This window comes from Crotalus tigris, unplaced genomic scaffold (assembly GCF_016545835.1).
Source record: "Crotalus tigris isolate CLP2741 ecotype Arizona unplaced genomic scaffold, ASM1654583v1 scf7180000024450.1299024, whole genome shotgun sequence".
NCBI lineage: Eukaryota > Metazoa > Chordata > Lepidosauria > Squamata > Viperidae > Crotalus > Crotalus tigris.
The window spans coordinates 623729-650387 of record NW_024100619.1 but is presented as its reverse complement, the minus strand read 5'-3'; the positions used below and the strand labels follow the sequence as shown (position 1 = coordinate 650387).

General features: G+C 41.3%; 1 protein-coding gene across 4 annotated transcripts in view; it reads right to left on the bottom strand.

The window, feature by feature from the left end:
* The window catches only part of MOB2 (MOB kinase activator 2), a 152394-nt gene that overhangs the window by 32391 nt on the left and 93344 nt on the right, over positions 1-26659 (bottom strand). Inside the window, exon 1 of one of the 4 annotated variants that reach the window (XM_039332153.1) lies at positions 18496-18784. The exons of the other annotated variants lie outside the window; for them this stretch is intronic. Coding sequence (XP_039188087.1) covers positions 18496-18605 — 110 coding nt within the window. The 5' untranslated portion in view covers positions 18606-18784. Of the gene's footprint in view, positions 1-18495; positions 18785-26659 lie in introns of those variants that run through there. 4 annotated transcript variants of the gene reach the window in all.

Here is a 26659-nt window from a genome sequence, read left to right as displayed (position 1 = left end):
AATATCTAAATAGGTATATATTTTTAAAAATGCCATTTTGCAGATTACTCCAAGATAGTGATACTATTTACTTTAGCTATGGTGTAACAAAAGTACATGCAGCAATCAAGTGTAAACAGTAAAATTCAGCAACTGGAAAGAGTGAGAATAATCATATTAAAACAAGATGTATGAAAGGTTATCTTTTCGTTCATAATTGCAACAAAAATCTACAGACCCAATTCCATGGGGATGCTACAGTTCTGATGACCAAAAATGACCATCTTCACCTATTACTATCCACTGTTGCAACCAAGATAGCTCAGCTTCTCAGAATGTGTGTTCTCTGTTCTGCAGTCTTCTGCAAGGTAAATATTTTCAACACGGCACAACATGTCAGCTGAGATCAGCCATCTTATTGTTGTTTTAAATTCCCTGGAGTGAAAGAACAGGTAATAGGCCTGTCTTTAGCTCAAACCTGCCTGGTCTTGTCAGAAAAGCCAAAAAGGGATGGAAAGAGCACCAAACTGAAGCAAATTGATGACAGCAGAGGAAATCCAGACATTTTCCATATCTCCTGACCACATCTTGTCTCATTCACCTTGTGACTACAGCAACAGGACTCTTCCAAGTAATAATAATAACAACAACAACAACAACAACAACAACAACAATAATAATAATAATAATAATAATAATAATCCCCCAGTGAGGCACTACCTTGACGTGGTTGTGGGGCTTGTGTACTCTGAGGAAGATGAGAGCTATGCCAGAGGTTCAACCATACTGGACAGGTCTCATCAGAGGAGTCAGACAAAGAGTGTCTCTCCCATAAAAAATATGGTGAGACGTAAATTTCAGAATGCCATACCGGCTCGGACGTCGCCCGGGTTAACAAGGTCCGCACTAGATATTGGAGTTCCTGGATATCTGGTGAAAAATGGGTTACAGGACTCAGGACTGTTGGCTGAGCAACCAGGGCCAGCAGCTGCAGAACTACTGGAAGAAAAGGTGTTTACCCGTCGCAGATACACAGTGATGGAAAACAAAGAAATAATGATCTGTTACTACAGATCAAGTCCAACAAGAAGAGGATATCTAAAATGAATGCACCAGTTCTGGAAAGAACAACATCCAGAATCAGAAATAACAGAACAGAGACTAGCAGATCAACGCCGATTTATAACACGAAATAAAGTATTCACAGAAACAGAATTGGACGAACTGCAAAGGTTTACCCAGGGCAAAGAAATCAAAGCCTTACCAGAAGTAATTCAGAATGTAGAGGCAAACCAGGGGAAGTTGGCAGTGAAGGAATCTAGCAGAGATATACAACTGTTCTCATTTGGAAACCAGGCACCTCTACCTCAGGAAGAACAAAACCCTCTAACTAAAGAAATAAAAGAATTGAAACAAAGAATAACTGAGCATCTAGAACAGCACAAAAACAACAGAATAAGGCTACCTGCATTGAAGCTTGTTCCAAAGAAACAGCTAGCACAAGCATTAAAAGATGCAAATATGCAATATCAAGTATAAGCACCAATTCATTGCAAGAAACAAACCAACTAATGTACAGCACAGCTGCAGTTATAACAGAATACCTGGGATGCAAAATCAACAAAGAAGAAAAACAAACAAACAGTACACCAGAAAAATGGAAGGTTAGACTAGAAAATAAGATCAGCAAGTTAAGATCACATGCAAGCAAGCTAGAACAGATGAAAGAAAAGAAGCTGAAGAACAAGAAGACCAAAGAATACCTAATCAAGAAATACCACTTAGAAACAAGGAAGATCAAGGAAGCACTGGAAATAATAAAGCAACAAATAACAGCTATAGCCAGGAAAATCAGTAGATATGAAGCTCGAATTGCAAACTATAGGCAGAACCTCCAATTTCAATCCAATCAGAAACGTTTCTACCAATCCATCAATGGAGAAACTGCAAGGAATCAGTCAGTACCTGACAAGGAAGAAACAGTGCAGTTCTGGAAGCAGATATGGGATAACCCAAAGAAATACAACAAGGATGCGGCTTGGTTAAAAGAGGTGGATGCAAATAAAACAGAAGTTGAAATGAAAGAACTAGTAATAACAACAAAAATGGTAGAAAAAAGAGCAAAGAAAATCAAAAATTGGTCAGCACCAGGTGAAGATGAACTGCATGGGTTTTGGTTGAAACATCTAACTGTTATACACCCACTCATTGCCAAGCAGTTCAACAATATACTACAAGGAGGAGAAATTGAAAAGTGGCTAACAACTGGGAAAACCTACCTAATAATGAAAAATCCAGCAAAAGGGGCAACACCAGGTAACTACAGGCCAATTACCTGCTTACCAACAACTTTCAAATTACTAACTGTGTAGTAGCTGATGCAGTGCAACAGCAAAAAATCTTTCCACCTGAGCAGAAAGGAAACCGCCCCAATAGCAGAGGAACAAAAGATCAACTCCTAATAGACAAAATGATCTTGGAAAACTGCAAGAGAAGGAAGACCAACCTGAATGTGGCATGGATTGACTACAAAAAGGCATTTGACTCTCTGCCACATGATTGGATAATCAAGTGCCTAGAAATAACAGGAGTCAGTAGAAACATCAGAAAATTTGTGCAAAGATCGATGGCACAATGGAAGACACAGTTGCAGATCAATGGTGAGAAGCTGGGAGAGGTTAATATCAAGAGAGGAATATTTCAAGGAGATTCATTATCACCATTACTATTTGTTATTGCACTGTTTCCTCTGTCAACAATACTGAATAACTCAGGACATGGCTATCAAACATCAAAAACATCTGCCAGACTATCCCACCTCCTTTATATGGATGATCTGAAGCTGTATGGAAAAACATCATCTGAAATAGAATCGCTGCTCAACACTGTCCGTATATATAGCCAAGATATTGTAATGGAGTTTGGCTTGGACAAATGTGCCACACTTACTATCAAACAAGGAAAAATAATGAAAACTGAAGGAATCAAGATGCCCCACGAAAATAACATTAAGAGTCTGGATGAGGAAGAGTACTACAAATACTTGGGTATCCTTCAAGCTGACAACATCAAGCACACTGAAGTCAAGAAAAAGATTAGAGGTGAATACATCAAGAGAGTGAAGAAGATCTTAAAATCCAAACTCAATGGAGGAAATACCATAAAGGCAATCAACACCTGGGCAATCCCAGTCATTAGGTACACAGCTGGAATAGTGGACTGGACTCAAGCAGAACTAAAAGCAATGGATAGGCAGACCAGAAAAATAATGACAATGAATCATGCCCTTCATCCACGCAGTGACATTGATAGACTTTATCTACCAAGGCAAATAGGTGGGCGTGGAATGCTACAAGTACATCAGATGGTTGAAGAAGAAAAAATGGCTTTGGAAGAATATCTGAAGAACAATGATGAAGATGCACTGAAATTAGTATATCAGGAAGGCTTACTAACTACTGGAGAGACCAAACTGGCCTACAAGAAAGACCAAATGAAGAACAGAATAGAGGCATGGGAAGACAAAGCACTACATGGCCAATACATGAAAAAAATAGCTGGGAAAGCAGATAATAATAAAACCTGGCAATGGCTAAGAGCAGGAAAATTGAAGAAAGAGACCGAGGGACTAATTCTGGCTGCACAAGACCAAGCCTTAAGGACAAATGCATACAAAGTCAAAATTGAGAAGACAGCAACAGACAGTAAGTGCCGCCTATGCAAAGAAGCTGAAGAAACAGTGGACCACTTGGTAAGCTGTTGCAAGAAGATTGCACAGACTGATTACAAGCAGCGGCATGACAAAGTAGCAACAATGGTGCATTGGAAGATCTGCAAAAAATATCATTTGCCTGTAAGCAAAAACTGGTGGGATCATAAAATAGAGAAAGTCATAGAAAATGATAAAATTAAACTGCTCTGGGACTTCAGAATTCAAACAGACAAGCACCTGCAACATAACACCCCAGACTTAACAATTGTCGATAAGAAAGACAAAAAAGTCTGGATAGTGGACGTGGCAGTGCCTGGAGATAGCAGAATAGAAGAGAAAGAACTGGAGAAGATAACAAAATACAAAGACCTACAAATAGAAATAGAAAGACTGTGGCAAAAGCAAGCAAGGGTAGTACCAATAGTCATAGGCTCCTTGGGTGCAATCCCAAAACAACTGGAGCACCACTTGAACACCATTGGCATTGACAAATTCGCTATTAGTCAATTGCAAAAGGCAGCCTTATTAGGAACTGCTTCCATCCTGCGACGATATCTGTAATACCATCAAACATCCACATCTGCCTATCCCAGGTCCTGGGTAAGGACTCGATAGGTAGACAAAATGCCAAATCCAGTCTGAACATCTGGCTGACTGTGCGATGATCGATATAATAATAATAAAGTTGGAAGGGACCTTGAGGTCATCTAGTCCAACCCCCTGCTCAGGCAGGAAACCCTATACCATTTCAGACAAATGGCTGTCCAGTCTCTTCTTAAAAACTTCCAGTGTTGGAGCATTCACCGCTTCTGGAGGCAGGTTGTTCCACTGGTTAATTGTTCTAACTGTCAGGAAGTTTCTCCTTAGTTCTAGGTTGCTTCTCTCCTTGATTAGTTTCAATCCGTTGCTTCTTGTCCTGCCTTCAGGTGCCTTGGAAAATAGCTTGATTCCCTCTTCTCCGTGGCAGCCCCTGAGATATTGGAATACTGTTATCATGTCCCACCTCGTCCTTCTCTTCATTAAACTAGACATACCCAATTACAGCAGCCTTTCCTTATATGCTTTAGCCTCCAGTCCCCTAATCATCCTTGTTGCTCTTCTCTGTACTCTCTCCAGAGTCTCAACATCTCTTTTACATTGCGGTAACGAAAACTGGATGCAGTATTCCAAGTGTGGCCTTACCAAGGCATTGTAAAGTGGTATTAATACTTCATGGGATCTTGATTCTATCCCTCTGTTAATGCAGCCTAGCACTGTGTTGGCCTTTTTGGAAGCTGCAGCACACTGCTGGCTCATATTTAAGTGATTGTCCACTAGGACTCTGAGGTCCCTCTCACAGTTACTACTATTGACCAAGGTACCCCCTATACTATACCTGTACATTTGATTTTTCTTGCCTAAATGTAGAACCTTACTTTTTTCACCATTGAATTTCATTTTGTTAGATAGCGCCCAGTGTTCAAGTCTGTCCAGATCCTCCTGTATCCTAAGCCTGTCTTCTGGAGTGTTGGCTATTCCTGCCAGCTTGGTGTTGTCTGCAAATTTGATGATTTCCCCATCCCCTCGTCCAAATAGTTGATGAAGATGTTGAAGAGCACTGGGCCTAGAACAGAGCCCTGGAGCACCCCACTACACACTTCCCTCCATGTAGATGCGGTTCCATTGAGGACCACACACTGAGTATGGCCGGTCAGCCAGTTACGGATCCATCTGGTGGTGATGCTGTCTAACCCACATTTTTCTATCTTGTCAAGTAGTAGGTTGTGATCTACCGTAAATGCCGGCGTACAAGGCAACCCGGCGTATAAGACAACCCCCGTCTCTATAGCCGGGCCGCATTCCTAGAACGTTGTCTTATACGCCAGAAACTACCAGTATTTCCAGCGTATAAGATGACTTGGCGTATAAGATGCCCCCCGTCTTTGGCACCGATTTCAGCGCTCGCGGAAGTCGTCTTATACGCCGGCATTTACGGTACTTTATCAAATGCCTTACTGAAATCCAAGTAAATTATATCCACAGCATTCCTCTGATCCACTAATTTTGTCACTTGGTCGAAGAATCCAATAAGATTTGTCTGGCATGGGTTTGACAAACCCATGTTGGCTTTTAGTAATGACTTGGTTTGCCTGTAGGTATTCGCTGATTCGTTGTTTGATTATCTTTTCCAGAATCTTCCCAGGTATCGAGGTCAGGCTGATAGGTCTGTAATTTCCTGGGTCCCTTTTTTTTCCTTTTTTGAAGATGGGAACTACATCAGCTCTTTTCCAGTCCTCTGATAGTTCCCCAGTGCTCCAGGATCTTTGAAAAATATAATTCAATGATTCTGAGATCACATCTGCCAGTTCCTTGAGAACCCTGGGGTGTAATCCATTTGGTCTTGGTGATTTGAACTTGTCTAGGCTGGACAGGTGCTCACTTACCGTTTTCTTGTCTATCTTACCTTGTGTTTGTATTCTGTTTTTTATGGCACTATTTTTGGTAGGTTGGTCTTTTTTTCCCCTTTGTGTAAAGACAGATGCAAAAAACGAGTTAAATAGTTCTGCTTTCTCCCTGTTGCTTGTCACCTTCCCCCACTAATGGACCAATCATTTCTTTCACTTTTTTCTTGTTTTTTACATGTTGAAAGAAGCTTTTTTTGTTATTTTTCACTTTGATCGCAAGCCTTAGTTCATTTTGAGCCTTAGCTTTCCTCACTTCATCTTTGCAGGCTCCGGCTATTTGTTGATATTCTGACTTAGTTATGTGCCCCTCTTTCCACTTTCTATACTTGTCCTTTTTATCTTTCAATTTATCAGAGACTTCTTTATGCAGCCATGCTGGTTTCTTTTGAGAGCTGTTATTTTCTTCTTTATTGGTATTGTGCTGCACTGGGCTTTTATTATCTCACTTTTCAAACTTTCCCAAGCTTCTTGAGTTGTTTTCCCCTTGAGGATTCTCATCCATGGAATCCTTCCCAAGCCCTCTCTAAGTTTATTGAAATTAGCTCTCTTAAAGTCCAAGACTCTAGTTTGACTGTGTTCTATTGCTTGTGCTTCCATAATGTTGAATTCCAATATTGCATGATCACTTCCTCCCAAGGTTCCTGTGGCTTCAACACCTTCTATAATTTCATCTCTGTTAGTGAGAATTAGATCCAAAATGGCTAATCCCCTAGTTCCCTTCTCTACTTTTTGGGAGACAAAATTGTCTGCTAGGTTTGCAAGGAATCTGTTTGATCTTCCACTTGGTGCAGAGTTTGTTTCTCAGTTGATGTCAGGGTAGTTAAAGTCTCCCATTACTATTGTGATGTGCTTCCTACATACCTTAGTTAGCTGACTAGCAAAAAGTTCATCTATTTCCTCTGTTTGGTTGGGTGGCCTGTAGTATATACCTATGGTAATGTCGTTTTTTCCCCCTTTGACCCAAATGCATTCAAGACAGTTTTCATCATTGTTGTGCTCTATTTCTGTAGAGATGTAGCTATTTCTTACATATAGAGCAACTCCGCCTCATCTTTTATTTGGTCTGTTTCTTTTAAATAATTTAAATCCCTCTAGCTGTGTGTTCAATTTGTGGGTTTCATCCCACCATGTTTCTGTAATGGCAACAATATCATATCTGCCCTCATTAACCTGAATTTCTAGTTCACCCTGTTTGCTGTTCATACTCTGTGCATTGGTGTATAGACATTTGAGTCCTTTATGACTGACCCTGTGTTTACTTTCTACATAACCTGTGTGGTGCCTGAGTTCCCCTATTGTCTTACTATTGATTTGGTTAGTGCACTTTGTGTGACACTCGCTATTAGAAGCGTGATTTTGCTTGACAGCAAGGTTGATATTCTTATCCGCACACACATCTACGTTACATGCACTGCTAGCCCTATAGTTTTTAGATTGCCAGGGACAGGGATGTTCTGTATCAATTAACTCATTGTCCCCGCTGTTTAGTTTAAATATTCCTCCAGAAAATCTGTGAATTTATAGCCGAGCAACTCAGTCCCTTTCTTTGATGGATGCAAACCATCTCTTTTGTACATTTTTTCATTGGACCAGCTACAGACATCGTGACTAATATATCCAAAACCCTTCCCTTTTACACCACTCCTTTAGCCACATATTGAATTGTGCTATACGCTGGCCTTTTCCATTTTGCTCCTTGTATACTGGTAAAATTTCTGGAAAAGTAAGCCTACAGCCTGTTCTGCTAAGTTCCTGCCCCAAGCTCTGGAAATCGTTCTGCACAGAGTACATCTTTTTGGGACAGATCGTTAGTGCCAAGATGTACAATAGCCTCCACATCACAGTCCTTGCTGGCATTCTTGATTATTTTAGAAATACGCTTCTTATCCCTACTGGCAGTAGCACCTGGAAGACATCTGACCTCTTTCAAAACTTCTGTGTCCTTTCCTAAATTTACATCCCTTTTAATTGAATCACCTACCAGAAGGTGGCTTCTCTTTTTGGATGCCTTTTTGTTCTTGCATGACTGATGCGTAATACCTTATTCACGCTTCTCCCTGTCAAAAACAAGTTCTTCATCTCGGACTACGATCCCCTGCTTATTTGAGTTATTATCACAAATACCTTCCCCTGTCCCCTTAATGTCCCTATTAAGGTCAGCAAGGGCACTGTATCTGTTGTGCAGGGACACAGCAAAAGCTTTGCGTTTATGGTTCACAGCTCTCACCCTGCCAGATCCCACGGTTCTCCACACTGCCCTTCTCCTGCAGGATCTTTGTGGTAGAGGGGGCTGATAGCTTGGAGGCTCAGTAGAGTAGTGGGACTGAATTGGACACCTACTTTCTGCCTGAAGAGCACAGATTACAGACCCTAGGTAAATAATCTGTCCTTGTAGACTACTGATTTGTTTACAGATAGGACAGTTACCAAGTTTGAAAAGGGTATTGCGAAAGCCAGCTGCAAAGCAAGTGTTGCACTGAACTAAGCCAGACATTCTTAGATACAGGTAATTTCAGACACACTTGCCCTGAATGTACCACTGTTTTTGATTTTTACTTATATAATTCGTGTGCCTAAGGGCACGCGGGCCGCTACCTTTGTGTTGCAGCCTGCCAAGAGTTAAAGTTTGTAAAACCTCTCTGCAAAAGCCACCCAGCACTCTAGGCAGCCAGATACAATGGAGATCCAATCAGGGCCCCAGTTACCTTTGTGTTGCAGCCTTTTGGCATTTGTATTCTAAAGCCAATATATGAAAAACTGCTGGAAGCATATGGATATTCTAGTTAACCATCTATCAATATTTAATCTGTTACTGGATAAGATGAGCAGCCTATTATCAAACAACACCTCAATGTGAAGGTGGCCATAAGCTTGATAGGACTAGCATTCAAAGCAGAAGGAATCTTGAATTTTCTGACAGGACGACTGACAAGGCAATACTGTTTCTTTAGATTCAATCCATTCTATTAAAAATATGCTGTTTCACTTATCAATATACAGTGGGGCAAAAAAGTATTTAGTCAGCCACCAATTGTGCAAGTTCTCCCACTTAAAAAGATGAGAGAGGCCTGTAATTGTCATCATAGGTAGACCTCAATTATGAGAGACAAAATGAGAAAACACATCCAGACAATCACATTGTCTGATTTGGAAAGAATTTATTTACAAATTATGGTGGAAAATAAGTATTTGGTCACCTACAAACAAGCAAGATTTCTGGCTCTCACAGACCTGTAACTTCTTCTTTAAAAGGTTCCTCTGTCCTCCACTCATTACCTGTATTAATGGCACCTATTTAAACTTGTTATCAGTATAAAAGACACCTGTCCACAACCTCAGTCACACTACAAACTCCACTATGGTGAAGACCAAAGAGCTGTTGGAGGACACCAGAAACAAAATTGTAGACCTGCACCAGGCTGGGAAGACTGAATCTGCAATAGGCAAGCAGCTTGGTGTGAAGAAATCAACTGTGGGAGCAATAATTAGAAAATGGAAGACATACAAGACCATTGATAATCTCCCTTGATCTGGGGCTCCACGCAAGATCCCACCCCGTGGGGTCAACATGATCACAAGAACGGTGAGCAAAAATCCCAGAACCACACGGGGGGAGCTAGTGAATGACCTGCAGAGAGCTGGGACCAATGTAACAAAGGCAACCATCAGTAACACACTACGCCCCCAGGGACTCAGATCCTGCAGTGCCAGACGTGTCCCCCTGCTTAAGCCAGTACGTGTCTGGGCCCGTCTGAAGTTTGCTAGAGAGCATTTGGATGATCCAGAAGAGGATTGGGAGAATGTCATATGGTCAGATGAAACCAAAGTAGAACTGTTTGGTAGAAACACAACTTGTCGTGTTTGGAGGAAAGAGAATGCTGAGTTGCATCCAAAGAACACCATACCTACTGTGAAGAATGGGGGTGGCAACATCATGCTTTGGGGCTGTTTCTCTGCAAAGGGACCAGGACGACTGATCCGTGTACAGGAAAGAATGAATGGGGCCATGTATCATGAGATTTTGAGTGCAAACCTCCTTTCATCAGCAAGGGATTGAAGATGAAACGTGGCTGGGTCTTTCAGCATGACAATGATCCCAAACACACTGCCCTGGCAACGAAGGAGTGGCTTCGTAAGAAGCATTTCAAGGTCCTGGAGTGGCCTAGCCAGTCTCCAGATCTCAACCTCATAGAAAACCTTTGGAGGGAATTGAAAGTCCGTGTTGCCCAGCGACAGCCCCAAAACATCACTGCTCTAGAGGAGATCTGCATGAAGGAATGGGCCAACATACCAGCAACAGTGTGTGCCAACCTTGTGAAGACTTACAGAAAACGTTTGACCTCTGTCATTGCCAACAAGGGATATATAACAAAGTATTGAGATGAACGCTTGATATTGACCACATACTTATTTTCCACCATAATTTGTAAATAAATTCTTTCCAAATCAGACAATGTGATTGTCTGGATTTGTTTTCTCATTTTGTCTCTCGTAGTTGAGGTCTACCTATGATGACAATTACAGGCCTCTCTCATCTTTTTAAGTGGGAGAACTTGCACAATTGATGGCTGACTAAATACTTTTTTGCTTCACTGTATATTATCTTTCTGAACGTACTATAAAATATTTAAAAAGCTGGCTTGCCCTAAGGACTTGCATGCATACACAATTCTTAGAAATGTAGGGAGTTTCATTCCAAGTATTCTGATAATTTAAAAGTAAAGATAAAATTTCCTTCAAGTCAAGCTCAATGTTGATGTAATTTTCTTGGCAGCAATATGGAAGAAGGTTGATACTGTTTTCTTCTGTGTCATTTTATCAACATACCATTCTACCCTGTAGCTAAAATATTCCTCGAAGAGCTCCCATCCAAGTGCCTGATTCTGCTTAGTTTTCAAGTAAGCATACCCAGGGAAATGCCATCTGCTGATAAAGTTGCAAAACCTTAAATTTATTGCTCACATTCATTCTCTTTCAGCATCTGTTTTCAAAACTTTCAAATTCTGTTCTGTTATTCCATGTCAATGTAAACAGCCCTCATTTTTATTCTGGTTAAATTCTAAGACTCCAGAAACAAGAGATCGTGAAAAGTTCAAATTATTGAACTTAAACATAGATTTTAAAGAAAACATTATTCTCATGAACATAACTTAAACTTATGAATGAAGAAATTAATGAAGTACAGAGAGTTAAACTAGAGTAAAATTACTATACCAAAAATAGAAATAATAATAAAAAAAAACTAATGCAAATCCCTGGCTTACTCTGTTTCAATTTCCTGGTCTTCTTCAGCTTCTTGAAGTTTCCAAAGTTCATCAAAGGCTATGGGGAATATGCTGCCCCTGACTTTTTTCCACTCTCTTGTTCCCTCTCCATAAGTTCTCTGGGGATGTGGGTTATAAGTCTAAGCCTAGAGTGTGGCATACATATTGCATTCACAACCATCAGTTTATGTATGTACGTGTGTGTGTGTGTGTGTGTGTGTGCACGCACGCGTACGTACATACGTATGTATGTACGAATGACCACCCATCTCAAATTCATGAAACTTGGTAGCTAACAATAATTAAAAACAGCATAAAATATAAAACAATAAAAAGACAACAGCATGCACAAAAGCCACAACAGAAATCAATAGAGCCATTGCATAAGTTCAAATAACTCCCAGATCCTCATGCCCAGAGACAGAACAATGGCTTTCAAGTTTTGTGGAAAAGTTGACAGAATCAACACCATTCTAATCTCTGGATGAATTGTATTCGAAACAGTGACAAAACCTCTTTTCGGGCCCCACACTCCTTAATAGACAAGATCTGGAATATACTCATCCTCCTGGACTAATGAGACTGATAGATGCAAATGGGAAGAGTGGTTCCTCAAAAATTGAAAGACCATCCCATCCTTCTAAAACTGTATTAGAGGCATTAGCTATAAATAGAAATAAATGCTACATTTTAAACCACAAGCTAGTATTAAAAAGCAAAATTTTGCTTGACTGTTAGTCCAGTCTTAGGTTTTCCCATGAAGTTGATGTAGAAAGACTCACTGGAAAATGGTATAAGAAAAATCATTTTGCCAGTATCAAAGTACTTCTTCAATTAATAACTCCTGGTAATCTTTTAAAAACACAACTACTTTTAAAAGAGTAATGGTTATAAAGAATTTTTACAAAATATTTTTGTTAAATCAGAAACTTCAATGAAAATTATTATTTTTGATGGCAGTTCTATCTTTTATGTCTCACTTTTCAAAAAGTAGATAGAAATTAAATGCCTATGGAGATTCTTAGTCATCCAGGTCATGGCTGTCCCAAAGGTGCTTTTTCAAGAGGCAACTGGACTTGAACAAATTGAACAGCCCTCTCTCAACAGAGGGGGAGGGATACAACATCATCTATCTCCAGTCTACAACAGTCCTTTCAGCAGTTCCAAGAAGGCTCCATATCCATTTGCACCACTTGTGACCTTGAGGACACAGATAAACCTCCAAGTGGCTTCAACGACTCTCTAAAACAGGGGTGTCAAACTCAATTTCATTGAGGGCCGCATCAGCATTGCAGTTGCCCTTGGGGGGCTGGGTGGATGTGGCCAGGGTGGATGCGGCCTACTGGGTGGGCATGGATGGAGTGGGTGTGGCCTACTGGGTGGACATGGCCAGCTCTACATTGTTCGCATCAAGGGTGCCTGTGGGGGCCTGGGCAGGAGTGGGACAGATCTGAGAGTCTCTGGCAGAAGGTTGTGAGACCGGGGCAAGCGCCAAGGCATGGTGCATTTCTTCATTCCTCACAAAGGGTGACACCTCCCCAGCATGCACCCAGGGGCGGGGCCAACGTGGCAGTGGTTGGTTCCTTGCTGTTTCTGGACGGCCTTGTGGAGCTAAGACTGAATGTGTTTCAGCATAGATGGCTACCACAAAATTGTACATTGGCTCCCGGCTGGCCTGGGCCAGGGCCAAGGCAGCAGGGGCCATTCCCTCACTGTTTCCAGGATGGCTTCGCGGGCCATATGAAACCACTTTGTGGGCCACATCCGGCCCCCAGGCCTTGTGTTTGACATGTCTGCTCTAAAAGAATGCAAATGACCAGCTGTCTGCAAGGAGTATAAATCCTTCCATTCTCCACCATCCAGTCAAATATGAAAAAGCTTCTTGGATGAGAAGTGAAATGTCTTCAAAGAAAAACAAGAAAGTCCCTCTGCCTCTTGAAAAAGCACCTTGGGATAGATAGAGACTAATTTCTATCACAGAACAAAGTCCATGTCTTACTTCAAATCAATATTATTGGATATTGATTCCAATATTCTTGAGAATGCTGTATTTCTTTGTGTATATTCTGTATAGAACTTTCAAAGCATCAAACAATACCTCTACAAATTTATACACAAATCATTTAGCTACAACAAATATAGCGTTATGGAATGAAGTCTCCAGGTTGCTCTGTAAAATAACTACGTTGGGTCATTATTTTTTGACATGCATCGAGACAGTCAAAGATTAGAACTCCAAACATTTTGGTATAAAAAGTTTACTATTTCATTTGCATTAGTCATTATATATACAAGGTGTAAGAATACATGGATATATATATTTGTGTTTATTATTTATATATCTTTTATAAAACTATTAAAGCACTAAAACCTGAACTTATTAGCAAAAGTTTTAAGTGGCTTTCTAAGAAACTGAAATTGTAAGGTTAGAGAAGGGATGCACAATCTTTCAACAATAATGGCCAGACAATCTTTTTTTGGCATTATTCTATTCATTAAACTTGGATGGAGTCAATGGCATCACTCAAGTGGACAGAATACAGATTTCTAGAAATGTTTTTGCATGCAAGGAGAGTTGTTCATTTGTTTATTCATTCTTTTTTAAGAGGCTTGTTATACCACACCCTTTTATTCACTATGAAAAATCAATTTATCTTCAATGAACTATCATATTTTGAACATTTCTTTTTCCAAGCAGTTCTAAGATGCACAAAAAGGGATGGGGTAGTCAGTAGTTTATCATGCCTTGCATTCCAGTACTCTACAAATTTTATCTCTTTCTAAAAAAACATAAAATAAGAGGAATCGCAAGCAACCCATGATGTAACCAAAAACAAATACACTTTTTGTGGCATTATTTAATAAGTTTACAGTTGAGCTTCCAGAAGCAAAATCTTTAGTTTAGTCATAAAATACACATCTATCCATCATGCACAACTATTACATAAACTTTTTTCATCAGTTTAAATCAATGTTACCTTCCTGCCAATTTTCTACCACTGAGGTAAGTACTACTTGATGTATTTCTAATAAGCGGCAATCAAATTTCAACTTGGAAAGATTAAAAGATGCAGAACTCCAGCTACAGACACTAATTTGCTCTGTCAAATGTTTGGTTGCTGAACTATTTTAGGCAAATGGAAAGTTTGAGAAAAGAACAGAACAGGATAAAAATAGTTTGGACAACTCCCAAGTTACATTTTACCTACTGGTCTCCTACTCTTTTTTAAAAAAATACTATTTAAACAAGTTTCTATATTATTAGTTTTCTAGCAGTGTTAATCAGTAGATCAAACTGGAAAAGACAGCTTTTTATTTAAGCTTCTTACTATCTAAATAAGAAATTAAATGTTCCAATGGGGATAAAATTTAATGTCTTCCTTAAACAAAGATTTGTTATACACTTGTTTTAAACTGGATATATAAATGTAATAAGTAAATTACATCATAATAAATAGAATGTTTTATTTCAAATATTTTACCTTTTACTTTCAATTAAATTGCTACATCAAATTATTATAAAATTGATTGTGGCTATACCTACCTACCCAGCAGGATTGCTAGTGCTGTTATATTATTTCTAATTATCTATTTCAGGAAAAAGTTCTAGGAGGCAGAAGTTGTATTCATTAAAATGTTATCATATCAAGAACAAAGCTAGACATGTAATTAAATAAATATGGAATAAAAACTTGCTTGTTATAATTTATTTCTGCTCTACTCTAATATACTAATTATTTAATTAATGCAGCAGACGTAGGCAATTTAATATTTCATAAAATCCCATCAGCCTCCACAACTGAATAATGTAATGGGCAGCCATAATATCAGAGAAATAACCTGTTCCAGTAGTATATTGTTTTTTATTTACAGCTACTTAACATTCAATAAAAGGTGGTACAAAACTACAGGTTCAAAAATCGACTTATTTTAGTTAACTATTGCAGATATAAATGGGTACCTCCCCTGAGCTGTTGGCATCCATCTCAATTCTGTTTCTTACTTTTTATTCTGAATCAATCTAGGTGAAAAAAAGTCTTAATAGTGGGTAAATACAAACAATAATGGGATGGACACATCTTTTAACTGCATAAAAAAGATAACTCTGAACACTATTGATCTCTCCTCCATAATTCTCTTAGTAAACACTTTTAACAAAGGCATCTTATTCCAACTTTTCTATAATTAATGTATGGCTGTTCAACTGATTTTAAGCTAGCCTATTTTCAGACTCAGAGTTCTATTCTGTGATGACAATTTAATGGAACCCAAAAAAGAAGCAATATAAAAATTATCAAATCAATATATCTACATTTTAAAAATGTTACTGGCAGAGACTATCCACCATCATTGACACTCATACTCGAAACTATTTTCCTCCAGGTGCTAGACATGTTGTCTGAGAATTTTGTGAATCCTCTATGACACATCTGGATGGAATCAGATTATAAAATATTAACTGATTCTATTTATGCATTTATTCTTTGGGGCCAGTATACGTTAATTGTTTCCTTGTATCCCTTTTCTAATAGTTTGATTACTATCTATTTGCTGTAACAGAACTATTAAACATTTGTACCATCAATCCTGCTAATTCATTATTCCAAGCAGAATTTGGTACTGCAAAGAAATCTGCAAAGAATTGTCTCTTTCTGATCTTACTTGAGTATCTGAGTACATTTGAAATTGCAGTTTGTAATTCGTTCCAATGCCTGTTTGAAAAGCCAAATGAACTAAAAAATTCTCCACATTCTTTTCTTTGATTTAATCATACACATTGCTTAAGGCTACAGAAACACACACATACACACAAATTCTATATCAAGAGCACTCAAATTCTGTGATAAGAAAAGTTGAATTCAGTTACTTATATAAATTAAATCCATAAGCACATTTTAAAGATTCCCTCATTCCTGAATTATATTATATTCTGCCAGTCCTGATCACAGAGAAGGGAAGACTGTCCATAAGGGGTTGAAATCCTGATGCCAAATTTCCCTGTTTTTCCTCTGACTTCTAAGATTTCACAAGACACCCTCATGTTTTTACATATACCTTAGCTAACACAAGAGCTGGAAGCTTTTTTTTTTGCTATTGATTCATTTGCTCTTCTTGTTTTGCTATGATGTTTGCCTCATTTTGAATTATGCCAATTTTTTTATGCATCTCAGAACACCAAATTCCTAAATATTGAATGGGGAAAGTGATAAAAGGAAGAGTCAAACATCTCTCTTTTTACAATGTACTGGAATATGTATTTTCTAGGCCAAGGTTGTATCAGTGAACTTATAATACACGTGCAAACTTTAGGTGTCTGATAGTTAAGAAGGATACAACAACTATATGATGCTATCATCTTTTTCTTCTTTCTTAATTAGAGTTTGATTCAGCAAAAAATGACAGCCAACATTATCAGGCAAACCACAACTCCACCTCAGAACAAAGTCATTGCATTTAACTCCCTGTAAGATGATTATATTCTGTACCAAGTCATTAGTGTTATATTCACAATTTATGGTGCCTTTTATAGCTGGCAAGTTATTTTTTCATTTGCCACATCATAGATACTAGATAGATACTATGCGTAAAAGCTTTCATACAGAAAATAAGGCAGGTAATGACAATTTAAACATGATTTGTAGGAAAATATATTAATTTCCACTTACTGATATTAAAAATATACTTAAATTCATGTCCTTTCCATGGATAAATATCATAAACAGGGCAGGAAAGAATCAACATTTTAAAAAAATGTTAGTTTCTAAAACATAGTAATGATATAATTATGAATGTATGCTTGATTTTCTAAGCCACATTTATTAGCACTGTTCCAGAGCAACTTGTGTATATATTTTAGCCAAATTTACAAAGTTGGAGTTACAGTTTTGCTATGTAGGTCCTCAGGTATCAAGCAAAAAAGACTACAGGTTCAAAAAGAAAGTGGAGGAGAAAGAAGAGGGGTGCTATACCTTGCTGGTCATTTTTTTTTTTTTTTTGTAAAGCAGACATTACTATTGTGCACTGAATCTCAGAATAGCAATAAGCCAAATTACACGCTGCCTACTGCTTCAGAAATCCAGGTCCAAAGAAATTATCCAGTTACCTCAAAAAGCCTAAGTATAAGAGTCATCTTCATAGCATCATGTGGCATCACGGTATCATAATCTCTCCCCAATACACAGAAACACACAAATAGACACACAGAGAGATGATATAACAATTCACACTGAGTGACGTAAAAGAAGCCCTCTCAAACCTGACCAAAACAAGATATCTTACAATTAAAAAAAAAAACCTACCACTCAATAAATAACAATATATTTAAAAATAAATTAGCATTTAAGTAAGATTTATTCCTGCTGAAATGTATTTTCCATTTTATGGTACATTCTCCAGTCAGAAAGCTGTCTCTCTATCCCACAGCTCAACATTATGTTACACTTTGCTATGAATCAATACATACTTTCAGCATGTTTTATCACTTCCTCTCTTTTACTTTTTTAAGTATATAAGTTCTGTTCCAATAATCTGTTTTTGGCTATACTATACATTTCTAACTAAAAAGTTTATCATTAAAAGTCTTTAAGAAAGACTTAAAAGTCCATTTTCAAAAATAAGACACTGCATGCAACAGAACTTACTTTAACATTTAGAAAGGATTAACTGTGATATGAACATGTCAATTTATTTCTCTCATTTCATGTTAGTGGCATCTGTAAAGGGAGTATTTAAACATCAGCATGCTTGAAAGGTAAGCTCCAGTTTTGATTCTGAATGCTAAATAACAGAAAATATTTGGGACAAATTCAACCTATTTAAACTAATGTCATCTTTACTAAATTTATAGCTATTTCTCCTAAATGTGAGACATTAATTAACTTAAATCTTTTTTTTTTAAAAAAAAACTTTCTTGCAGCTTATTTCTTTGAGGTATTCCTGCCTTCTTAATCTGCTTCCCCCCTTAACCCGATTCAATCAATGGTGGTTTTATCATTAAGTATCAAAAAGGGGCAGATTATCCCACAAATTAATTAGTACCACACATGCTGCAGAATAAGACAGTGATATATAAGAAGAATTTATAAACAGTGTTTACCTTAATACTTTTCCTACTGCTTGTAGAACCATTTTGCAACTTATTCCAGTTTTGGGAGTTTGAGAAAGTACAGGTCTTTCACTGCTATGGTTACAATGATCTCCAACCATGTTCGAAAGAGGCAGAAAGAGAAGTGGGGAGAGCAGTGGTGGTGATGAGAGAAAGAGAGAGAGAGAGAGAGAAAGAGAACTAGAAGCTGCTGGTACCGATTTCGATAGCTCACCCTCTCTTTCCTATCCTCCTCAAAAAACTAGTCCAACTACATTCACAGAGTTCATAGCTTACTTCACTCTAACCCTTCCTCCTTCTTTACTTCAGCCAATAAGAAAGCAGCAATGGAAACAGGAAAAAAAAAAACACCCTCAGCTAGAAAAGACAAACAGATGCTCCTTTTTACAAATTCTTCAGTAAAAGCCAAGCCTGGGAAGTTAATGCCAATAAGGAAGCATCTGAATCGTTTTTTTCAGGCTGGCGTCGGCTGTAAAGCAACACAAGGGAAGTAGTGTGGGGAATGAGCAAGCTTCTTTCAAGCGTCCAGTTTGTACTACAATTTTATTAGGGATGGTGCATGCATAGAGGAGAGGAGGGAACTGCTTTAATTTGTAGCATATTAAAAAACATAGCTGAACAAACAAGTGAAAATATTTCATGATAAGCAGTTTTCTGCCTAAATCCTTATTCCTCAAAAACATCAACAAGCCTTTACCAATTTGTCTTTCATAACTAAGAAGCTCAATCAGATTTTTAACTTAGTAACTAATGTATTTACCAAACCATAATTTTTCAGAGTTGCATTGCTTCACAGTGTTTATCAAAGTATACTAACCTAAATGTTCTAGTGCCAAGTATTCTGGCACTAGAAAAGTTCAGTTAAGATTTGACTGAAGTTAGTCAACAAGCATGGCATTCAACATTTCTTAAATCACTAATGCCTATCAACAGTGATGGACTATAAATACTTGAGTAAAGAAGATACAAGTCATACATCACATCTTTGTTTCAAATGCAAAAAACTGCTTTTGTAGTAGCAATGAACGGCTAATTCAACACTGGAATGTATTTTATAAGTATGCTCTATTACAGTTTTAATTCATTACCAACAGTGTCACATTTAGTGAGCATTTATCTATTCTACAGATCTCTCAATTCAAACGTAAGTTTAGCAAACATCAACACTAGCTAGCCTCATTCATATCCTTATAGTTATGAAACAGGCAAAAGGAAGAGAAGGGGCGTTGACTTACCTGAACGCCTTTTCTCAGCACGGAGATGGATAATCCACTCAGTGGGTTGAGACTGTATTTCCTGCCCAATCAGATCAGTCAGCCAAAGTTGCCACGCCCGTCCTGGACCACGACTTCCCAGTCTTGACACGAGCGAAGCCATTGACTGACAGTAAGACGTTTTGGCTCAAACTAACTATGCCCTATTATTCTTGTCTATAAGGCTGGGTGTGGATTATCCATCTCCGTGCTGAGAAAAGGCATTCAGGTAAGTTAACGCCCCTTCTCCAGCACTGGAGATGGATAATCCACTCAGTGGGACATACCAAAGCCTATTGTCCCTTGGGTTGGGGAATAGACTGGTCCCTTGTGTAACTTTGGTCTAGAACCTGCTGGAGAACCCTCCTACCGAAGGAGGCCTCTGCAGAGGAGTACTTGTCGATTTTGTAATGGCGAATGAATGGAGAGGGCGAGGCCCAAGTGGCTGCCCTGCATACTTCTTCAATAGAAGCCTGCATGGCCCATGCTGCTGAGGTGGCAGCGCTCCTTGTGGAGTGAGCCGTGATATGCCTGGGGACTTGCAAGGACTCCGCCTGGTATGCCCCAGAGATGCATGCCCTAATCCACCTGCCAATGGTAGAGGACGAGACCTTCCGGCCCCTAGTGGCGGGGTGGAAGGATATGAAAAGCGCTTCTGAGCGTCGGAATTCCGCTGTACGTGAAATGTAATATCTTAGTGCCCTGCGTACGTCCAAGGTGTGCCATTGTTGTTCCAGGGCATGAGCTGGGTTTGGACAGAAGTCTGGTAGGACTATTTCCTGCGCTCTGTGAAAAAGGGAGTTGACCTTTGGAATGAAGGAAGGGTCTATTCTTAAGACTACCTTGTCCCTGTGAAAGTGACACAGGTCTTTCCTCGTTGAGAGAGAAGCTAACTCGGATATCCGTCGAGCTGACGTGATAGCTACTAAGAACGCTACCTTATGGGTCAGATAGCGAATGTCACATGTTTTGAGTGGTTCGAAAGGCACTCTGGTAAGAGCTTGTAGTACTCGTGGTAGTTCCCATGATGGGTACCTGTGCACGGTTGGTGGTCTGATGTTCGCAGCCCCCTTGAGAAAGGATCGTATTAAGGGATGCTTACCCAAGGTTTCACGGGGCTGGCTGAAAGTATAGTTGAGAGGGCGGCGATCTGCCTGCGCAGCGTGTTTGGCGAAAGCTTCCTCTCTAAGCCATCTAGTAGGAATTCTAGGATCTTGGGGACTGTAATCCTTTCAAGTAACAATTCCTTTTTAGAGCACCATGATTGGAAGCTTCTCCACGTGGCCTCGTAAATACGGTTCGTGGATGGGCACCTTGACGCCTGAATGACCCTAATTACACCCTGTGAGCAAGACCCCCTGGCTAAAATTGCCCACTCAAGTGCCAGACAGCTAGTTGTAGCCATTGTGGCTCTGGGTGGGAGATCTCCCCCTGCTTGAGGGAGATCCTCTCCGGAGGAATCCGCCATGGACTCGTGCGGGAGAGACTCCTCAGGTCTGCGAACCAAGGTCTCCTTGGCCAATAAGGGGCCACAAGATTTACCTCGGCTCTTTCCCGCAGAATCTTGCGTACTACTGCCGGAAAGAGAGGTAAGGGTGGGAATGCGTACAGGAGTTCCCTTGGCCATGGGCTCCGTAATGCATCCGACTGCTCTGCTCCCCTGGATGGGAATCGGGAGAAGAAGCGAGTCAAGTGGGCATTGGAAGGAGAGGCAAATAGGTCCACTTGGGGAAGCCCGAAGCGGTGACAGATCTCCCTGAAGATCCTCGGGTGTAGTTGCCACTCCGAGTGATCTATTGTTGATCTGCTCAACAGATCTGCCTGAATGTTTGCCTCCCCCGATATGTGGTCGGCCTTTATGGAGGCCAGATTTTGTTCCGCCCAAGCCCCCAGTAGGAGGGCCTCGGCCGAGAGCGAGCGAGAGTGTGTGCCCCCCTGACGGTTTATGTGGGCCTTGGCTGTCACGTTGTCCGTCAGGACTAGTACGTGCTTGCTTTTTATGCTGCTCCGGAAATGTCTTAACGCTAGGTGAATAGCTCGTAGCTCGAGCCAGTTTATGTTGTGTCGGAGGTCCACCGCTGACCAGCGGCCCTGTGTCCACTTGGTCCCCAAGTGGGCTCCCCAGCCGAATAGGCTTGCATCTGTCGTGACTACTATTCTGTCTGGGTCCCTGAAGGGGGACCCTCTGAGGAGGGCTGGAGATAGCCACCATCTGAGGGAGTGTCGTACTCCCAGAGGTATGCCTACCCTTCTCCGGGATGCACTGAGTTGCTGTCTCTGAAACGGGAGCATGAACCACTGCAGTTCTCTTGAGTGCAGCCTTGCCCAAGGAACTATTGCTACGGTCGATATCATCTTCCCTAGCAGCTGGGAGAGGCCGACCAGCGTCACTGACTGACCGCGGCTTACCTGTTTTACAGTTTTCCTTATGCTGCTGAGGCGTTACTGTGATAGGTACACCTTGCACTCCTTTGTGTCTATGACAGCTCCCAGATGTGCAAGTATGCCTCCGTGAGGTCGATTGATGCCAGAAAATCCCTTTTCCTTACGCTTCCAAGGATGGAGCGTAGTGTCTGCATTTTGAATCTGCGGTATTTTAGGTAGAAATTTAGCCTTTTTAGGTCCAGAATGGCTCTCCAACACCCCGAGGATTTTGGAACCACAAAGAGGATAGAGGCACCGGTTCTATGGCCCGTATGTTTAGGAGATGTTGAACGGCCTCGTTCATGAGCCTCCTTTTTGTTGGGTTTGTGGGATAGGGGCATGGGCGGAAACGGTTCGGGGGCTTTGAGAGAAATTCTAGGGATAGGGCGTGACGTATGGTGTCTCTGACCCATACATCCGTGGTGGTCTCTTCCCACTGGGGGGCAAACCCTGCTAGTCTGCCCCCTATGGGAAGGTCTGATTGGGAGTCATCTGGTACGGCGGAAGGGGCGGTTGTTCCCCCAAAAGGGCCGTCTTCCCTGTGTCTGTCTATGTCTTGTGTTCTGTCTGTCTCCCTGTCCTTCCCTATCCTGTCTAGCCTGGAAGGGTTGGGAATTTTGAAAGTAGTTGACCCTGGTTTCCGTACGAAAGGATTGCTTCCTTCCCCAGGAACCGGGTCTCTTGTCCTGCCTTTTAAGTATGTGTTTAAGGACCTTGCGCTTGTCTTTGTTCTCTGTAAGGTATGGCGTTAGCGCCTCACCAAATAGCTTCGCCCCTTGGTACGGGGCCGAAGCCAGCTTCCACTTGGATTTGGTATCAGCCTGCCAGTTCTTTAGCCAGAGGAGGCGCCTGCTTGTGTTGTTTGCTGCCATTGCCTTGGCTGAAAACTTGGTCGCTAAGAGTGTCACGTCCGACGCATACTCCGTGGCCGCTACCATTTTGCTGAGTTCCTGGTGAGTACGTACGTCCTCCATGGGAACCCGGCCCTGTAACTCACGGAGCCAACATAGTGTGGCTCTGGTGAAAAAGGATGCGGAGGTGGTCGCCCTGGTAGCCCAAGCTATTGCCTGGTGCGTTCTCCAGTAGTTGGACTCACTCTTTCGGTCCTCGGCTTTAAGAGCCTCAGCAAAATCTCCTGATATGGCCATGTCCGATATCAGGGGTCCTAAGGGCTCGTCCACCACCGGCACTTCCAAGGTTCCCTCTAGCTCCCTTGCCACGTTAAATAACTTCCTCTCTGCATTGCTAGGAAGCGGTAGGGAGGTTGGCGTTGCCCACTGTTTCCTTATTGTGTTTAGGAACATGGTCGGGCATGGTATGCGGTGATGAGTGGTTACCTTTTCGGCGAACGTTGGCTCAGCCTCCGTGTCGACTGTGACAGGTTCCGCTGTTGTTCCATGCCGAAGATGGGCTGTGGCCTCCGCCTTGCGCAGAATGGTAACAAAAAGAGAGGGGTTAAACAGGCCGCTGAAGGACGGCCCTTGAGGTGAGTTGTCCTCCTCCTCCTCGGACATTTGAATCCCCTGTGACGTACCTGGCTGGTCCAGGTAAGCTTCCTCAGAGACCAACAAGTCTGAGAGGGAGGAGAGATCCTGATGATCCTCCGTTTCCTCCCGATGCCTTGCTCTAAGTCCTAGAGGCTTGGCTTTGGAGGTCTGAGCCCTGGCCTCAAATGCCCGGTCTACTGCCTGCGCTATTAGGGTAGTTAGCAGATCCCCCGTCAGTGCAGGAGGAGTAACCATTGTCTGCGACCCTGCTGGTGCTGTGGTTAGCATGGTCATCGGGGTTTCTTGTATCATCCGTGGGGAGGGGGATCGGGAGAGCGATGAGAATTCGCCTGTCCCGCCCTCTGTCTCAGACTGTGATGAGTTCCCCATTGACCAAACACCCCGTGGGGATGAAGGGAGTCCCAGTGGTAGTTTGGGGCCTATCCCCCCATTCTGCCTATTTTCAATTCTGGCCCTTTTCTGGGCTCTGTTGAATTCTCTTTTTAGGGCTTGGTGTCTTCTGATTGCCTGCTTATCAGCCTTCTTTGATGACTTCCTTGCAGCCTTTCTAGGGGCTGCAGAGGATTCTGAATCCTCTGAAGTGGGTGCTCCAGAGGATGAAGGCAGGGCTCCAGTGGAGGGAATGATTGCTTCCTCCATTCTCCACTAACGCCGGGCCACGATAGGGGGGACCCAGGTAGTAGGAGAGCTCCAATTCTGAGTAAGGACAGGCGCACTACAGGGGGCGTCTGGAACTCAGAAGCAGACTCTGCAAAATGGTCAGAGTTAGTCACTGTGCACGGATAAGAACAGGCACGCTAATGGGAATGCCTGGAATCCGGCTTGACTATGGTGGGTAAGGACAGGCACGCAACTGGGGATGCCTGGAACCCACCACTAAAATCCGGAAGTGTACGGGCCACTAATGGGGGACCCGAGTCCGGAGGGAGCCAAAGGCAAACTCTTCTTTCTTTTTTCTTTTCTTTTCTTTTCTTTTTTTTTTTTTGAAGGCACCAAGTCCTGGAGTACAGCTCTGAGAAAAACGCCCTTTTAAGGGAGTTGTATCACTGCAAGGAGCTCTATTCTCTTATGCAGAAAAATTCCTTACCCTTAGGCCGTCCAAGAAGTGGTCTTAAATATCCTTATTCTAAATCCTAATCCAAAAACCCGGCCGTGCGTGCGCCCCCTCTGGCCGTCCACACTTTATGACTCTTTGTCTGTTTCTAAAGAGGCCCCCGTAGGCCGGTAGCTACTGAACATGTGCTAAAATGGCTGCCGCGTATGCTCAGTAGCCCTCCTTGTTCGCAGAGCCATGTGCATAAGACAAAGGTTGCGCGTGCGCTGAGCTGCCCCTGCAATGGCGGCTCTTTTGAAACTCTCAGAGATCGCCCGGTGAGTTAAAAAACGGCGACTCGCTTCCCCAGCTGATTAGCGCCGCCCGCCAGTGTCCCCGGCGTTTCCTCCCCGCGCGCGTGTCCTTTTCGCTCCCCGGCACTAACGTATGTTAAAAGGAAAACCCGTCCGACGTGGGTAACAGAGGGGGAGGGAATTGGGACAGGGAGGATTCTAAGAGCCTCCCTCCCTTCTTTACAAGGGAAAAAATCCCCTTTGGGGTCTAAGTTTCAGTTAGAAATTTTTTGAGTATTCAATTAAAATAACCTGTTTAATTCCAACTAGCTTAAGCTAAAAATCCTAGCTACAGTAGAAATAATCCCCCAATGGGAGAGACTATACCTTCCTAGGAGCCAAAGTTGAGACGTCTATCTTCTGGGCAAGATCAGTCAAGACTGGGAAGTCGTGGTCCAGGATGGGCGTGGCAACTTTGGCTGACTGATCTGATTGGGCAGGAAATACAGTCTCAACCCACTGAGTGGATTATCCATCTCCAGTGCTGGAGAAAAGTTGTAAATAATAGTGAAGATTCAATAACACTACAAATGTATAGTAAGAAAATTAGCTAGTTAGAGTATAAAGGTAGTCAATAGTAATGATCTGACCTAGGCCTGTTTTTTTAATGGTTATTTTAAGATGTGTTTAGCTACCCAGCATTATATTTGCAAGACGGTCTGCTATATAAATTTGTTAAATAAAATATAAATAAATAAATAAAATTATGTCCAATTCTTTGGAGGGGAGGATAAAATAGTTTATAAAATCAGTTTATGAGGAGGTTAAGTAGATTTTTTTTCCAGGTATACCTTACCATCCATTGGAATACAAATATGTTTTCTGTCTTGTACGTTAAAATAAACTGAAGGAGATAAGATTGTGCAATTTTTCTAATAAAATTACATATCAGTACACCAGGGCCCCCCAACCTTTTTGGCTCTGCAGACCGGCAGCAATGGTGGTGAGGGGATAGGGGATGGTTTCACACACACACACTCTGTTTGCACAAATGCTTGCTCGCCTGCTGCTTGCACAGTCCACTTCCCAAGGGGCAGGTAGCCTGGAACTGGGCTGCAGACCAGGAGTTGGGAATCCCTGCAGTAGAGCAAATGTCTATACTCTGATTTTCCACTTTCAATCTTATGGTCAAATGTTCTCGTGAGAATCAAAGAACATACTGCCAATAAAGATTTCAGCAATTTATTTATTTATTTATTTATTGAATGTATTTGCTGTCCATCTCATAACAATGCTGTCCCTCTCATAACAATGTATTAGCTGTCCATCTCATAACAGCTACAGCTTACAGCATGAAAACATTAAAATCCTAACAAATAAATATCTCTAAAACAATTGAAATAGAAATCCCAATCAAGATAAAATTATAGTTAAAAGATGGGAAGGGGGGGGAAACAGAATACGTAGGGTAGCGATGGTGGTATTGTCTCTTAATTCATCAATGAACTCCAGCATGAAGCTCCCCAATTGTGTCCCCAAAGCTACTTGGCAGAGCCAGATCTTCAGGCTCCTGCAGAAGGTAAGAAGGGTGGGAGTCAATCTCACCTCAGAGGGTAAGATATTCCCAAGGGCAGGAGCCACAGC